The sequence below is a fragment of the Ostrinia nubilalis genome, chromosome 21 (assembly GCF_963855985.1).
Source record: "Ostrinia nubilalis chromosome 21, ilOstNubi1.1, whole genome shotgun sequence".
NCBI lineage: Eukaryota > Metazoa > Arthropoda > Insecta > Lepidoptera > Crambidae > Ostrinia > Ostrinia nubilalis.
The window spans coordinates 414,150-429,918 of NC_087108.1; the positions used below are offsets into that span (position 1 = coordinate 414,150).

General features: G+C 40.8%; 1 protein-coding gene across 1 annotated transcript; it reads left to right on the top strand.

Annotated features, from left to right (window-relative positions):
* Positions 1-328: 328 nt before the first annotated feature.
* LOC135082020 (phenoloxidase subunit 1-like) lies at positions 329-7,727 on the top strand. The gene is made up of 13 exons (XM_063976769.1): positions 329-445; positions 870-1,062; positions 1,255-1,357; positions 1,447-1,567; positions 2,158-2,360; positions 2,584-2,712; positions 2,789-2,912; positions 3,003-3,167; positions 3,692-3,820; positions 4,735-4,913; positions 5,334-5,479; positions 6,153-6,388; positions 6,802-7,727. Exons 1-13 carry the CDS (start codon positions 332-334, stop codon positions 7,009-7,011), a joined length of 2,052 nt encoding a protein of 683 aa, XP_063832839.1. The 5' UTR covers positions 329-331; the 3' UTR covers positions 7,012-7,727.
* The last annotated feature ends 8,042 nt before the right edge of the window (positions 7,728-15,769 follow it).

The following is a 15,769-nucleotide window of genomic DNA, read 5'->3' on the forward strand; positions in this document are numbered from 1 at the left end:
GCAGTTAGCTCGATGGGGTTTGTAATTTGAACTTGTTCCTAACGCAAGTTAAAGATCTAAAAGCGATCTGCGGTTTCCACTTTTCCACAGTATAAGATAAGTAAAGTTGGTATTTGGGGCTAATCAGATAATAAGTATCTCTTTCTTTTAGACTTCCTTGCCGATTGTAAGCAATATCGCCAAGCTACAAATCAACAGTTAGGATTTTTCAGATTTTTGTTTAAGTATGTAAAAATCTGTTGTGTAGGTCCATCGCGTCGTTAGTCCGTGTTACAACTCTGAATTTTATTTCGGCTTTTGGTTACATACTTTTTGTGTTCCAGTCTTCAAGATGGCAGAGGAAGCCAGAAGGAACCTGATGCTGTTCTTCGACCGGCCCACGGAGCCCTGCTTCATGCAGAAGGGCGACGACAAGACTGTCTTCCAGCTGCCCGACCATTACTACGTAAGAACTACCTTTTCATTTAAGGCTTTGCCTAAAGGTCAGCGCACACAGGGGCGGATAGCGCGCGAAAGGGGACGCGATCCGGGACGATATTTTTTGTAATGTAGTTTGTAATCAGTTACATGGAAAGTGGATGCCTCCCGTCGCGATACGCGTACTTAGAGCTTCGCGATCGCTATCGGATTGCTTTCCCGCCCTTCTCGCCACCGCTGCAACTCCTGTGCAGCCAGGATCTACAGCTTCACCGCCAATAAAAACCCAACCAGTGAAGGTCAAGTTTATCCCGGGGGAAGGTTAAACTGTCATTGGACTCGCAACGAAATTAATCAGAAGAACATAGGAGGAGTTCGAGGTTAAGGTTCGTTGCAAAGCTCTACAAGCAAGCAAAGATCTATAGTAACAGTTGACTATTCCTAAATTCCAGCCGGACAAATACAAGGCGTTGAGCACGACGCTGTCGGACCGCTTCGGGACCGACGACGCCAGGATCGTGCAGGTTTCCAACATCGGGCTGCCCGACCTGAGCCTGCCGAAGCAGCTGCCCTACAACGAGCAGTTCTCGCTCTTCATCCAGAAGCACAGGGAGATGGCTGGCAGCCTCATCGACACCCTTGTCGGTAAGTTGTTTATTTTTAAGTGCATTTACAGTACCTACTTGAAATTGTTTTTTTTTGTCCTGGATTTACTGGCTACATACATTTCAGTCATCGATTCATCGAGCTTTTGTCAAGGCTTATCTGGGTGCTTGAAGTCACAGCAAGGACTTAGAGCCATAACGTTGCCTATAATTGAGACTTGTCTTTCTACAGGCATGCGCAACATAGAGGATCTCACTTCGGTTTGTTCGTACTGCCAGCTGCATATCAACCCTTACATGTTCAACTACTGCCTCGCAGTTGCACTTCTGCACAGGTATGAGTTTTTTGTCACCTCATATTTTTGGAACGTCAAAGAGTTTGCAAGAGTCACAAAATACCGTTAACCTTTATTGACATTTCCAGAGACGACACCAAGGGTTTCAACGTACCCACTGTGGTCCAAACCTTTCCAGACAAGTTCATGGACCCCAAGGTGTTCCGCAGGGCTAGGGAGGTGTCTAACGTCGTGACGACAGGCCCCAGGGTGAGACTTTTTATTGATTTATATTTTCTGTTATGTCATTCAAGAACAACAAGTAAGGCTCGGTTTCCACCAAGGCGGTATTTTTTTTATCCACAACGAGGAAGCTCTTGGCCTGTATCTCACCTTATGGTAAGTGACGATCAGGCCGAAGGTGGAAGCGAGCTTCACCCGGAATCCTCAACCACTGAGGAACTGGCTATCTTACCTCTAACTGCCGGAACACAATAATGCTGTTAACATTGTTGTTATGGCGACAGACTTAGGTAAGATGGTGGTAGCTAGCCAGGCGGATTTAGAACAAGCCAAATCGAACAGAAAAATCTGCCCCTACTGGGAATCGAACCCGGGACCTCTGCGTCTGAAGCAGGTGGTCTTAACACTAGACCACAGAGGCGGTTTTGTTGCTAATCGGAACGGAGCTGAGCGGAGCAGTGCAGAAAAGCGTTTTGAAGAACCATCTCTTCTCCGTTCCACACCGCGCCTCCGTTGCTGTTAAATTCGTCCGCCCGACTCTTATGATTTTCTTTTCTCTTCTCCGCTCCGCTCTGCCTTGATGGAAACCAGGCCTAAGTCATCATTACAAACTTCAGATGCCGGTCGTGATCGAGCAGAACTATACAGCCTCTGACGCGGAGCCCGAGCAGCGCGTGGCGTACTTCCGCGAGGATATCGGCATCAACCTGCACCACTGGCACTGGCACTTGGTGTACCCCTTCGAAGCCGACTTCGCCATCGTCAACAAGGACAGGAGGGGAGAACTCTTCTATTATATGCACCAGCAGATCATTGCCAGGTATGATACAACACAACAAAAGAGTACTTACAAAAGCCAATTCGATATTTAACTTTACTTCTGTATTTTCTGGTCTATTTCTTCAATGGAATGCAATCAAGTCTAGCGAATAATCCAAGGAACGAATTCCAGTTAGCCAAAATTCTGAATTTCTGACAAAATACTCTTAATTAGGAACTTTTATCATTCTTGTTATGTAACAGCACCAAGTCTGCTTTCTCAGGTACAATGTGGAGCGCTTCTGCAACGGTCTGGGCCGCGTTGAGAGGTACACCAACTTCAGAGCCCCCATTGCGGAGGCTTACTTCCCCAAACTGGACTCCCAAGTCGCCAGCCGCGCCTGGCCTCCAAGGTTTGTCAAGATAAATTATATTTTACAATGGTATTAAAACTTGAAGGCCTGCTTCATGCATGTTTTTTTCCCACAGGTTCGCGGGTTCGATCCTCCGCGATCTGGACCGGCCTGTGGACCGGATCAGGATTGAAGTCTCCGAGCTGGAGAGATGGAGGGATCGCTTCCTCCAGGCTATTGAAGAAAACGCTGTACTGGTGGTACGTAGCTGTGTAATCGGTCAGATCAGATCAAACAGTTTGATTATTTAGCAGATAGGTGCAGTCATGTTCTTAACTCTTTTCCATCAGCCTGGAAACCGCAAGGTGCCTCTCACCGAGGAGACTGGCATCGACGTGCTGGGTAACCTGATGGAGTCCTCCATCCTAAGCCGCAACCGTGGCTACTATGGGGACCTGCACAACATGGGCCATGTTTTCTGCTCGTACGCTCACGACCCTGACCATCGCCACTTGGTAAACAAACAATATTTTCTCTCTTCTCTTGCTTCACTTTAAAGTTTTTAAATAATACATTGTCTACGGTTCATTTATGACTTGATTTGTCTTATTTATGAATTTTTCATGCTAAGTGCAATTTAGTCTATCATTTTTAAAGGCACTGGGATTGGATCCACGCATGCCACCGAGCTGGACGCATTAACAACGACCGACACGGCACCACTTCGCGTCAGGCAACCGACACAGAATTTCTCCCATTTTTTTGCAGCAGGAACAATTTATGTTGATATGAATTGGTTTCAATGAGGGCTATCGTTTTAGCGCTCACCAGTTAGCGCCACTGTAGAGTAAGGTCCTGTCACTTGCTAGTAGCGAAGACAGTGGCACCAACTGGTGAGCGCTAAAGTGGTAGGAGGACTATCGTATTTGCACTCATCAAAATGGCGCCACTGTAGAGTAAGGTCCTGTCAATCGCCAGGGGTGCCAACTGTTAAGTATAAAAACGATAGCCCTCATTAATTTCCGTCTCCATCTTCCAGGAGCAATACGGCGTGATGGGAGACTCGGCCACCGCCATGAGAGACCCGTTCTTCTACCGCTGGCACGCGTACGTCGATGACATCTTCAACATGCACAAGGTGAAGCTGCCGAAGTATGGCGCTGACAGGGTAAGTGTTGAAATGATGTTACCATACTTGAAATACGGGAGTTCTAATTTGTATGTGGACTTCTTTATTTGGATGATTTTCATAATGATTATACTGATTAACAGCTCAACCAATCGATAGATCGATAAAAGATAGAAAACTTTATTGACACAATAACATAAACATATTATTATACAGCAACAACACAAAGAGAATAAAAGATAAATAAAAACAAAGAACAATTAACTACAAATTACAAAGCCACTGCGCCAATAGGCTCCCGCTCAGCATTCAAGCTCACACCCGATATAGAGGAGGTGCCTGACATCTACAGCCTTACCCTAAACAAATTCAAAAAAGCTGTTAATGAATTGTTACTTAAATAATTCCTCTCTCATCTTTATTTCTTAGAGAATTATTGATTTAAATTTCATTATATTTATTAATAACTTGTTTCCATTATTAATTAACATTAAATAATTATTTTTATAATTTATGTATTATGTATAATTATTGTTAACTCGAATAGCATTGTATGTTGTGTGCACTTTTTATTGGAGCTGCAACAAGTTTTACTGTATAGCCTGCTTTAAAAGCTTTGTATGTTATGGTTGTATCCCTGTTTTGTGCACCAAATAAAATAAATAAATAAATAAATAAATTTATCTTGACATGCCTTTACTTAAAAGCATGTCGAGAAACTGGTCTTCCGCGAGCGCCCTTGCTGTTGGCATCACGCATCTCCCTGAGGAGACACCGACTCGAGTTCGCTATCCCACAGAAGGGTGCGCAATGCTGGGAAATATTGTGGCACACCACCACATTTCAAAACACACATGTATGCATTTAATGTTTTATCGGATGACTAAAGTCTATTAGTTTGAGGGGCGTCTTAAGTTGTTGGATCACAAAAGACATTCATTATTTATCTCCAGCTGGACTTCCCTGGCATCCGTGTGTCCTCGATCAGCGTGGAGGGTCCTGCCGGCAGGAACACCTTCGGAACGCAGTGGGAGCAGAGCACGGTGGACCTGGCCAGGGGACTCGACTTCACGCCGAGGGGCAGCGTACTGGCACAGTTCACCCACCTCACACACGAAGAGTTCACTTATGTGTAAGTCTAGTAAAACTTACAGATAAGTACAAGAATCATCACCAATCAACCCATATATTATGGGATTATAATGGTTAAGACCCAAGGAATTTGAGTACCTACATTGGTAGTGGTACAGTCTAAGCGCTCCTGCACACGACGCCGCCACCGCGCCGCCGCCCTGAACTTCTAGATCTTATATTATTATGACCTAAGAATTTATTCAGTGGTTATAGCAGTGGTTTGCATTACTTGCATTAGATTCGACTTTTCTTCGACACTTAGCTGTAGGTACAGATATGACCATAATGCTATCTTTACCGTTTGTAGCATCGAAGGAAACACCTTCATGATAATGATGATGATGATCACAATGCTGTGTACTTCTTGCGGTATAGTGAACAATGATGATGACGTATCTTATTATGTGCACCCTTGCAGCATCGAGGTGAACAACTCCAGCGGGCGATCCACCACGGGCATGTTCCGCATCTTCATTGCGCCGGTGAACGACGACCGCGGGCAGCCTCTGAGCTTCGCCGACCAGAGGCGGCTGTTCATCGAGCTCGACAAGTTCTCGCAGCCACGTGAGTAGCCCATATTAGAAGGCTTATAACATACTAGCTTTCCGCCCGCGGCTTCGCCCGCGTGGACTTTTGTCTGTGACAGAAAAACTTTTTGCGCGCGTCCCTGTTTCAAAAACCGGGATAAAAACTATCCTATGTCCTTTCCCGGGACTCAAACTATCTTTATACCAAATTTCATCAAAATCGGTTCAGTGGTTTAGGCTTGAAAGCGAGACAGACAGACAGACAGACAGAGTACAGACAGAGTTACTTTCGCATTTATAATATTAGTAAAGAAAAGATGTGTATCTACTCGATTACACAAATGTACCTAGGGAGACCACGGGCTTGAAGACGTAGCGTGGGCAGGCCTCCTATAAGGTGGACCGACGATTTGGTAAATTCGCGGGAAGAGCCTGGATGTGGGCAGCGCAGGACCGTCCATTGTGGAAAACCTTGGGGGAGGCTTTTGTCCAGCAGTGGACGTCATTATTTGGCTGAAAGGACGACCTAGGGAGAATACATTTAAAATCACGCACTTGAACCAATACTGGAACCCTTTTGAGATACATAATTTCATACTTTCCATGATTCCCTACTTCAGGAAAGGATCCATATCTGTTCCTGAAGGTTCTAAGAATAGTGACGGAAGAACCTCTTAGCTGCCGTGCTAATAATACCCTCATCTCCCCAGTGAATACAGGCAATAATACAGTCCGTCGCAGCAGCATTGACTCCTCCGTGACCATCCCCTACGAGCGGACCTTCATGGACCAGACGAAGCGCCCTGGAGACCCGGGCTCCACCACCGCGGCGGAGTTCGACTTCTGCGGCTGCGGGTGGCCGCACCACATGCTGATCCCCAAGGGAACTGCGCGAGGGTACCCCATGGTGCTATTCGTGATGGTGTCCAACTGGAACGACGATCGCGTAAGTTAGAAGGCTTGGTTTTTTTATAGTATATGAGTAACACCATGTGAATAACCACTGAAACGTTCGAGGAGTTTCCGGTGCTTTGTTTTTTATGAGAGACTCGTACGCTTTCAACAGAACAAAATGTTCTTTTTGATAGGAAATTCATTGCGGCAGGTTATTCCACAATTATCTTTGTGTGTAGTAGCTGAGATTTCTCATGAAGTACAGAGGTTGATCGCCAGCCATCGTACAAGAAAGTGATTCTTTGCTGGGCGAAAAATTACCTTTTTTCAATGTTCGCTCTCTCGGTCAAGTTTAGACAGAGGAATATTTGAATTGTCTTAGTTTTAACGCTGAAAGTACAGACTGGAATTGGCTTCTAGTAAAAACAAATTACTCTACACATTTCACATTTCTCACTCTTGCAGATCCTGCAAGACACGTCCGGCTCTTGCAACGACGCAGCCTCGTACTGCGGCCTCCGCGACCGGAAGTACCCGGACCGGCGCGCCATGGGCTTCCCGTTCGACCGGCCGGCGCAGGCTTCGACGCTGAGCAGCTTCCTGCGCCCCAACATGGCAGTCCGGCCCTGCAGCGTCCGGTTCACGGACCAGGTCAGGATCCGGCCGCAACAGTAGGTGGATCAAATGGTTGTTAAGACAAGACAGAAGTTTTTTGTATCAGGGATAGGTACCCGACAAAATTTAAAACGGTTTTTAATTCTATCGGTCACAAATCAATACTTTAGTTCTGATTTTGTCAGGTGTACCTACATTTTTAGAAGTAAGAAAACTTGAAAAACTGATTAAGATTGATTTAGAGTTTGAACATTTCTCAAAGCAATTTTAATATCGATAGCTGTTAAAATTAATTGCTGAGAAATAAACAGAAAATTCTCATTATTGTTGTAATATAACTTCTATGTAGGTACCTATGTCTCAACAAAATGACTTTGTCTATAAAGAACAATAAATGACGCGTTTTGTGACAAATATCTTAACTACCAAAATATCCAAAAATAGCAGATACCAATGTACCGTTACTTTATAAATCATCAACTCCAATTATTGTGAATCATCCACTTCATTCACTAATTAAGTATTTATGTCTTCTGTCTTTTGCAATAAATTGTATGTACCTAACTACCTACTTAAAACTCTACTTGGCGTTGTATACCGGACTCCGAAAATGCTACCTTTATTTTAGCAATAATAAATATATTTCTTGCATGTTAGTTTGTAATAGTAGATATGCTAAGCAAATGGGTCATTAAATATAAGTTTCTCTGTAAATATGTACATAATTGTTAGTAGTTTACGATTCCTGAGACTGAATAAAATTAGCCTTTCAACAATATGTGGTTTTATTTAATCTAAGTGTCTGGAAAAACTCAATTCTACTAGAAAATAATTGAAACAACGTGGAAGATTTTCACTTGCATACAGGGAGAGCGAATATTCTGATCTTCTGTCATGTATTTTAAGTAATTGTGGTCAAAACTCAAACCTAAATGAAGATAATGAGGTAATAATGTTGAGGGAGACCGAGGTGAGTTGTAACAGAGGAGAAGTTTTGTCGATTTTTTGGAACTTATTAACTAGCGAGCTCGTTGGTCACAACACTCACAACTCTCCTCTGTTACAACTTACCTCGGTCTCCCCTACATCCTATGCATGCATACGATTTTATTTGTACCTAAGTAGGTACTTAACACCTAATTAAAATCCGGATTTCAACAAGCAGTCCTATGACGAATGTATCTTGCTTAAATGCCCAACGAATTAAACTTATATTAGCGCCTCGTCAGACGTTTGACACACGCGTCAATTTCCAAAGATTTTCCAATATAAATTACTTTTTAATTGATGGACAGCCCGAGTTTCGGCCATTAGTGGAACGATCATGGATTTGTTCAGACAGGTGTGTATGAGTTCTTTTATTATTTTAACAAAAGGCTAATTTATTTTTGTGTTTGTGAAGCAAGTGTAACAATGTGACCCTTTGGTGACCCTAGACCAGAGGTGGAATTGTGTAAAGCAATCGTTATCATTTGACAGTTCATAACGTACGATTATTCTGTCAAACAAACGCTTTGTTTAACTGACTTTATCGTACGTTATGAACTGTCAAATGATTACGATTGCTTTACACATTCCACCTCTGTTAGCAAAACCTGAATACCTAATAAGTTATGATGGTGCGTTGGAAACAAGCGACATTTTCTCCCTGAAATTTTTTGACAAACATTTTCATTTTGCTTTAAGTACAGTCGTCAGTACATCAGAATTAACAGATTTGTTGCAAAATCTCACCTTTTATACCACTAGGCCAACGTGTTTACCTTCACTTATCATTGTCCGTAGTACATTTCACCTGTTGTCACACTTGTCACGCATCTACGTCACTCCTGCGTTGTAACGAAGCAACGACAACCCCCGGGGGAGTGTCGACTTCTTCCAATCGCAAACTATTCGAGTCCTCGCCGAACGTTTCTTTTGCTTTTGTTTCGATCAGTGTTGCGGTGTCGATACTTTTTTGTCGATGTTTTTTCTCTTTGTGTGGCATTTAATAATATTTGTTAGGGATAGCTAAACAAAGAGGAAGACATTATCATATTGGAATAGTTTGAGATGATAATATTCTGTTTATGTTGAATCGCTTCTGTAAATAATTATTAATACGTGTTAAAGTTAGCATTTAAATTGCAATGAAATCGTACCATAGCAACAGAGATACATTTAAGTTTATAACGTTAACTAGGGTTCCGTAGCCACATGTAAAAAATAAAAAAACGAAACCCTTATAGATTTTTTAAATTATAAAATTATCTGAAAGAATACAGAATCTGTAGGTATTCTGAGAAATCTGCATTCCATTATTATCGACGCAAACTGGTTTATAGTGCAATACTTTTAAGTTTTAATTACTAGAAGTCACAGAAAAAATAGTTACATCCATATCGGTACCACGATTACTTTTATTATTTGCTATCGATTCCAATTTCCACCAACCCCTAACTCTCACAATGAGATATTTCGTTCGCGCGAGTTGTTAGCAGTTGTTAAACACTCCTGGGTCATTTGTCGAGCGAAACTTTCCGCCAATAAACAAGTTAATACTTCACAAAATGTGTTACCAACAATTTTGTTACGAGCCAATCGACATGTAAGGTCAGGATTCTGGGCCTTCGTGAAATAGCGTGGATACTTAGTGTAGATTTATTTGTTGTCTCATCACTGAATGTAGATTCAAATAAACTTGACTTTTAATGACCGCAAACCACTGATGATAATAGCAATGATATAGCGGTGTACAGTCGATTAAAAAGAAGATATTATACCTAAAAGGACACACATTTTGTAACTTGGATGAACAAGATTTTTATCAAAATAATTATCTAAACGTTGTTTTTCAGAATGGTGTTATATTCGCCACCTTGGTGCTTGCGAGCGCTAGCTTCTGCGTGGCGGACGAGATGAAGACCCTGCCCGATGCAAGCGTCTTCGAGATGAAACCTCCCAAACAATTTATGGACCTATTCAAACCGGACCACAGCAAAAATCTCATTAATCCAATGAAATCTTATGTTGATGCAATGTATAACGGACATTTAAAATCTCTCCCAGATCCTTCTGTATTTGAAATCAAGCCTCCCAAAGAGTTTTTAGAACTATTCAAATTCAAAGAAAAGGATAGTGGCGACAGTGTAGCTAAAGATAAAGAAGTTCTTGTCAGTCCAATGAAAGATTCTTCCAACTCTGATAAAACGCTTGAAACTGAACAAGAAAAATCGAAAGCTCTTCCGGAGATAGCTACATCTGAATTGCCACCACCACTTGCACCTAAGGAAGCGTCTGATAGTACAGCTGAAGATAAAGAGGAACTTCCTAAATCTGTGACAGAGTCCTCGACTGTAACTACGAGTTTGCCTGACCTCTTTGACCCATCAGTTTTCGAGATGACTCCGCCCAAAGCATTCTTGGACCTATTTCATCTAGGAGATGAGGGAGATGTTCATAACGACGATAAAGACAAAGACTCATCTGATCAGAGCCATGATCTATATGAAAAGAAATTACCCGTGTTCGATATTAAACCACCAAAAGAGTTTATTAAATTTTTCCATTTAGAAGAAAGTGAAAGATACACGCCAATGAGATATCCAGGTTGGGCTTTTCAAGTGAACGATGGAGGACCAATAAAGAAGCTTGAAAACTGGTTTGGACTTAACAAAAAGGACGATGATAATGACATTCTAGTAAAAAAGGACAATTTAAAAAAGGCAGATGATGAAGAGAAGATCGTAGGAATAGAGAGTGAGAAAAAAGAGAAGGTTAGCGAAATAACAGATGACATTGAAGATATTAAAGTAGAAAAATCTAGAGGGGAAGAGAGCTTAAAAGCTCCACTTAAGATTTCTTCAACTATTGTAACACCAAATCCACATGACGAGAAACTGGTAAAGACTAATAAATATGCTGACGCTATCATATTTCCTAAAGTAGAAAATTTAGACAAAAAAGGAATAGAAGATAAGCCAGAAAAGGAATCAAAACCAAATGACGAATTGAGTACTGTTGAAAAAGCAGAAGAGAAACCGTCTCCACCAAAAGCATCAGAGAGTCCTATTTTCGTCCCAGCTCAGTTATTGACAGACCCAGAAAGTTATGGCCTGGGCAATATTTTGATGTTGATGTCACGACGCAAACATACTCATGGGAATTATTTACCTTTAGCTCCGCTGACCAACCAAGGTGTGAAACCTAATGGCAATGTTGTTCTTCCAAACTCCCAGCCTCTCTTTACGAGCGTTCCATACGTGTCAAATGGCGTGACAGTGAGCTACGTTTTGGCAAATGGAGTCCCTTCCAATGGACAAATAGCTCCAAATTACCCAATAACTTCGGGACAGGGTGTTATTTTGAATCCTGTTGTTGGCGGTTATGGCCAGAATGTCTACGCTCTTGTACCAGCTAATCAATATCAACCCAATTTATATCATATGCCGATAAATGGATATTAAATGAGCAAATAGATAATTGGTTCCGGCTCTTAGAAATGTAAGGGCCACTAAAGAAGTTTATTTGTAAATAACTTGATTTTAATGATAACTATAATAAATACTTAATTGTGTAAACAATTTACACAATAATCGATGTATTGAGTACTTATTTTAACATAAAACATGTAAAGTTATTTTATTTGACTAATTAATAAATCTGTGCTTTAAAGCCAAACAAGGTAAGAATAAGAATAAGAATAAGAAATTTATTCATAATGTTCATTACATGTCAAATTTTCAATATATTTTCTTATTAATAATAAACAATAGGTAGGATCTATAATAATTCTAAATTCAATTTTAATTTATAATTCATTTATGGAATTAAGAATACAGTATTTATTTTGACTCTTGTCTACCTACATTGATATTCCTCTATGACATTGATAAATAATAGCGACAAGAATAAATGAAGGTTCATTCCTCTCGACAGAAATATTTTTTATATAATAATTTTTAGATCTAATTTATTTTTTAATTTAGTTTCATTTTCTTTGAAAACCTTCGGAAAATTTTATAACTTTCTTTTCGTTTTTACAACAACCACGGTGCTTCCAGAAATTGACAGGAGAGGGCGCTATTAGTCGGGAAAATAGGAAAATAGGGCAAAATAAAATGCAATTTTTTGGCCAATTGCCACTTGCACATTTAGCACCCTCACGTTATAAAAAAAATCTTAAAAACATGGTGTGACGTGACAACAAAATATTTTACGTGCAGTGTTTTTTGAAAATAATTATGAACTGAAAGAAGCTGTTCTGGTTTTCCCGTTATTGGAGGCTGCTGGGAGGTGGTTCTTGTGCGTAAGTGGAATTTGTTTGTTATTCCTGCAAAAATTTTCATTAGATTTACAGAGATTTACCTATAACCCCAATTTATGTTGAACCTCATACATATTATAACCTCATGAGGTTAAAGTTAAAATTAACGGGTTCTTGAATGGAGACCGCGTTTTGGTAAAAGTAGGTACCTACTTAGGTAGGACGGTCACTGTACTTCATGTGCCGACGATCTCAAGATGATTGCTTATTTAGGGTTTGTGGCGTTGTCATCTTTGTAATTCATTAAATAAAGTTTTTAAAATTTACTACTTAAGAACAGCTTATAACTTATGTAGGTATAGGTATTATTGGACATTGAAACATATTGTCCTACATATTGTTTATCACTACAAATGCCTTTTCTACCTAAGATCTCAAGCATTTTAAATGCAAATTGCAAGACTTTCAATCCACCCGCGACTTAGAACCGCTAAATTATCAAGCGCTGCCTGCACTGTAATAAATATCTTTCATTAGCGAATCGCATTTGCATTCCCGGTGGGAAATCAGCGACCGGAGCCGGCTTCTATTCTACAATCGCGCGAAACGACTTAGAGTAGGCGCACACCGTTGATTTTTCGTCGGCCGATAGTTTAGTCGGGCAGTTGATCAGTATGGGCATGTATGGGAGTGCGCACACTACGCCGAATGCCGATTCGATTTGGCCGATTCTTCATACAATTTAAAATCGGGCACAACTATCGGCCAACTGAAAATCAACGGTGTGCGCCTACTCTTACGCGCCAATAGAGACTGACAATCTTGCAAACAAATATTGTCACAATCACGAAAAATAGAACAGGCTTTTAGCTTAATCTGAGATTGAGTAGGTAGTGTAAAATTTGATGTATTAATGTCGCATAGGCACTGCATTTATACTGTTGTTAAATCAGGCAATGGGGCAGTCCAAAAAGAAAACAGTGACCGTTGGATTTGAAATATTGTTCCAGTAGAAGTTGGGTTTCGGAAATTAGTATGATGGGAAGTTGGGAATAAACTCTAGATTATTTTTAAAACACTAGATCATTCTCAATGTTTATTTATATCGGCTTTATTTGATAGAAACATTGTTAGTTTCTATTGGCACATACTGTACAAGTTTCTGAACAGTTTATTGAGCATGTCCATCGGAAATTGTTCAACTTATTTCTTCATTAGTTTTGTGAAGTTTCTATTGGTTTCCCGTGTACGAATCTATGAATTTGTACTGCGGCAGCTGCTTACAGACCACAATCGTCGAGTATCGAAGATATTTGTGAACGTTGTCTACGAAGGGCCATAGTCCACAGTGTTCAATAACATTTCGATATGTATTTCGAGTGGGCGGGGGCGGGGCACATAGCTCGTAGAGATGATAGCCGTTGGGGGAGAAAAGTTCTCGAGTGGCGACCACGGGTCGGAAATACGTAGCGTGGGCAAGGCCCCCCACTACCACTTAGTGGTAGCACCTTGTAACGTTGCCGTTTGCTGTTTTTTCACAAATTGATATTTTTTCTCGATATTCTGATTTTGGATACCACTAGCGACATCTATTGGCGTGATTCAGAACTAATTTGCAATAGATGGCGCTTTTTGCTCAGTTAATTGAAATATATTTTGATGAAACATTTCCCAGTGTTTTTATATTGATTATTCTATTTTTCAAATAGAATATTTTCAGTGTTCTGGAAATTGTTTTCATCATGGTTTTATTAGTACAGTATTTACTTTTTCAAGCGGCGAAACGAAACGTATCGCGATGTCTATGACTAGCGCCTGTCAGTGGAGCTGTCAAAAGACTTAGGAATTTGTCGATCGTGCGCAACCGCAATTTGATTATTTTCGGGAATGTATATTTCTTGTATTTCAAATCGGGTCATGCAGAATGCATCCACGATAATTTATTAATATAATTTAAAAATATTCACACATGAGGTAAGTTCCCGTCGGAGAATTTATTTATTTTTCGTGATTGATATTTTTCGTATTCCAGTACGTGGTATTTCATGTGATCGTTTCTTTCAGAAATTCCCTAAATCCTGTTCGGATGAGGGTGGGTTGCTGAAGACTGCGAGTGAATTTCAAATTAGCGAGCAGTTCTTCGTAAGTAGTATTTGTTTCCCATTGCGGGTATTTTCATAACCTAATGCCACGTTCCACATGTGATGCTGACACTCGTATTTTTCGTTTCAGATGCGGGATTTTACATATTTTATAATTTAAACATAATATTTTGATGATATTTCATATATTTTAATTTCTCTTCATTTCGTATGAATTGTTTCTCCTTTCTAAACTGCTGATCTCTTCGCATTTCCTCCTTGTCATCAAACCTCTCCAAGAGTGTGAACGCTTTCCTGCCGAGGAGATGCAAGAGTTTCATCTGGCACTGTGCGCTTGAGGCCGTGGAGGACGCTGCTTGTAGCCTAAAAGTGTGCGAGACCCGTTGGACCCCGGAAGAAGAGAGGAACGTTCAGGGTAACGGCTTATAACCGCATGGCTTCCAAGGTACCCACTTTTTCCATCCTTCAAGTAGGAGTCTTTCCGACCTGACTTCGCGCAGTTATCTTAACTAGTAGAGTCTTTTAATATTTAGGCTGAGTTTTAAGAAATTTGTAGTGGCAATAATATTCACCAAACCGAACCTAATTAACGACCCTGAATCCCTTGAGATTGGCACTATCTATTACAGTAGTTATAATATCGTAATTGTTACCTGTACATGAGCTAACGAGATAAAATAAATTGTGTCAATTGAGAGGGAGCTGTTTTATTTGCATTTCTAATTACAACACAAGGAACGGTAACTTATATAAATTTCTGCAAGCCGGACAACCTCTTTTCACGTGCAGACAATTCACCATCTTCTCCGTCTGCACCGGTGGCGGTTCAATTACAGTCACCAAGCCGCCAGGAAAAAATCCTTTCTTGCAACCTCAGATCATACTAGAATGATCTGAGGGTAGCACCGACGATCAGGTGAACGTTGCGGGAAAAGCCTGGATGCGGGCAGTGCAGGACAGGTCGTTATGGAAATCCTTGGGGGAGGCTTTTGTCCAGCAGTGGACGTCATTTGGCTGAAACGATCGAACGAACGATATGTTTTCGAGTGGTTCCTTAATTGTGGCTCTACGCTTGCCCCGTGGGATGTCTTCCAGCAGAACCGGACACTTTTACCGATTCAACCCCGCGGGAGCTGTAAAAACATGTTGCGGTCTGCTGTAAAATGGGTCAGGAATATTTTTTTTAACATAAGTTAAACGTTCTGCTTTCGTGTTATTTAACTTTATGATAATGTAGGTAGGTATAAAACGGGTTTCAGATGTAGTAGAGGTTGGATTCGATAAGGCCTTAGAGCTCTTTCAAATAGACGTTTTGAGCCGGACGTTTGTCGTGCGTTTGCAGGACCCTACACGGTAAATAGGCTAGTTTCCTAAAAAAATTTTTTTAGTCCGTAATGTTTAATATCAAAAAATATTGGACACATATATTTTTATTTGTCAATCTAACAAATAATTACATAGTTATGGTGCG

What these genes read in the sequence shown, in the direction of transcription:
- LOC135082020 (XM_063976769.1), top strand. Translation starts at nt 332, where the DNA reads ATGGCAGAGGAAGCCAGAAGGAACCTGATGCTGTTCTTCGACCGGCCC. An exon ending in TCGTGACGACAGGCCCCAGG is followed by an intron (nt 1,568 to 2,157) that starts GTGAGACTTTTT and finishes TACAAACTTCAG; the next exon opens with ATGCCGGTCGTGATCGAGCA. An exon ending in CGAAGTATGGCGCTGACAGG is followed by an intron (nt 3,821 to 4,734) that starts GTAAGTGTTGAA and finishes ATTTATCTCCAG; the next exon opens with CTGGACTTCCCTGGCATCCG.